At 35.2% G+C, this 1,979-nt stretch overlaps 1 protein-coding gene across 1 annotated transcript in view; it reads left to right on the top strand.

Annotated features, from left to right (window-relative positions):
• Positions 1 to 1,884: 1,884 nt before the first annotated feature.
• Positions 1,885 to 1,979, top strand: part of LOC140325724 (dystrophin-like) — a gene marked incomplete in the record, with an annotated part of 175,314 nt that continues 175,219 nt past the window's right edge. Inside the window, 1 exon segment of the mRNA XM_072403762.1 lies at positions 1,885 to 1,979. Within this exon segment, the coding sequence (XP_072259863.1) occupies positions 1,892 to 1,979 (88 nt within the window).

Here is a 1,979-nt window from a genome sequence, read left to right as displayed (position 1 = left end):
CATAGAAAATAATAGGTCATCAATAGGGGCTATTTTCCCTGACTGAGTCTGAATTTTCCCATTCTGTTTTCATTCCATTCCATTTCCCATATTTCATAGTAATGTATAGATTGGACCTCGTTTGGGTTGTTTCTAGTCTTCCCAAGTTGATACAATGTTTTTACGGTATATGTGTTTGATAGTATACAAAAGATATAATATAAGTGATTAAGTATTTCTGTTTGGAAATCTGTAATAAAAATGGATTCTACTTTACTTTATTCTACTTCTTGTCTGTTCAGTGGTTGCTAGTCTTTTTAAGTGAGAGATATCAGTTATTTCATATAATCAGATTGTATATCTTGCTATGTATGCCTGACTTTACAATGATATATTCCATCTGAAGCTAGTACAGAATGAGTTGTGAAAGTTATTCCAGTCATTAGGATGGAAATACAAGGTAATTAAAGTGTGTTGGTTGTGCTATGAACAGTAGTCCTTGCTTTCAAATTGATAGGTCATTTTTAGAGAGAAGTGAGCGTGTCTTTGCAAATGAGATGAGTAGATGTTTTAGTATTTGCTCATTTTTAGCTTTGTTTGAATCCTTAAGGATAATATGAAGGATGGATTTGTCTCTTAGCATTAGCAAGTTGGTTCCTAATTATAAAGAGTCTCATTTCTTCCATTTGGTATTTTATTGTAGTGTGGAATTAGGGGGTTGTATGGATGTTCCCTGAAATAGATGCCTAGGGTTCCCTAAAGAGATGCTATAGTGAGGGATGTTTAGGGTCTGTCATTGCTGGTCTCCTGATGAATTATTATTTATCTGTGTGTGTCTAAGCCCCAACACAGATTACTAGTTTTAATATGAACTGGCTGCATTGATTTTCTTTCTCAAGCTTTTTTTACCTGACTCCCTCTTATAGGGCCTGAATTATCAAACCTCTCTAAGACTGGAGAACATAGACTATCATGAGAGAACCTAGGTGGTACAGCAAACTTGGAATGTATCTGGTCCAGGATTGAAAACATTTGCCAAATAATAGCAAATGATTTTAAGAAATCCATTCCAGATTTGCTGGATAATCCAGGTTCACCCATGATAGTCTACCTGCTCCATGGGCATTGCCATAATCCTTTGTTCCATGTACATTACCCCACTCTTCAACAGCAGTAACATATACTTATTTTTTTTTTTGACTGCGCTGAAGCACAATCCTGGATGCATCGGACCTGATTTATTAAAGCTCTCTAAAGATATAGTGGATACACTTTCATCAGTGAAGCCGGGTAATCCAGCAAACCTGGAATGGATTTCTTAAAAATCATTTTCTATTTGATAACAAATGTTTTCAATTCTGGAACAGATCCATTCCAGGTTTTCTGGATTACCCAGCTTTATTAATGAAAATGTATCCTCTCCAGCCTTGGAGAGCTATAATAAATCAGGGCCATTTTCTAATAAATGAGTGCACTTTTGGTAGTTTAAAAATAAATGAAGAAAACCTTTTTAGATTGTACCTGCATTATGAACTGCTGTCTTTTTTTTTCTTGCGGCCAGTTTAAATTACCAGAGAACAACTATAAAACCTGTGCATGTAAAGGTATTTACTTAGATAGCTGAAGAGCACATGCTTTCCTATATATTCTCCTAACTCTCACTTTTCATAGATCAGCAAAAGGGGATACAGTACATTATGAGTAAATGCTCCATTTGCAGACAAAGGATTAATATCTCTCCCAAACATTCCTTTTTCACGCCGTGAAATCATTTTATTTTATTCTATTTTAACCTTAAATTCTGATAATCTGCGTGACTGATTATTTAGTAGCTATGGCTGTTGATAAAATATATCTTAATATACAGTTTAAAACACTGATGATTGTATTTCCTATTCAGGTGAAGGGTGTAATGAAAGACATTATGGCTGACTTGCAGCAGACGAATAGTGAAAAGATCTTACTTAGCTGGGTGCGCCAATCCACTCGCAATTACCCAC

This window comes from Pyxicephalus adspersus, chromosome 1 (genome assembly GCF_032062135.1).
Source record: "Pyxicephalus adspersus chromosome 1, UCB_Pads_2.0, whole genome shotgun sequence".
NCBI classification, from domain to species: Eukaryota; Metazoa; Chordata; class Amphibia; order Anura; family Pyxicephalidae; genus Pyxicephalus; species Pyxicephalus adspersus.
The sequence above is the reverse complement of the archived record's forward strand: the minus strand, read 5'-3'. Positions and strand labels throughout refer to the sequence as shown.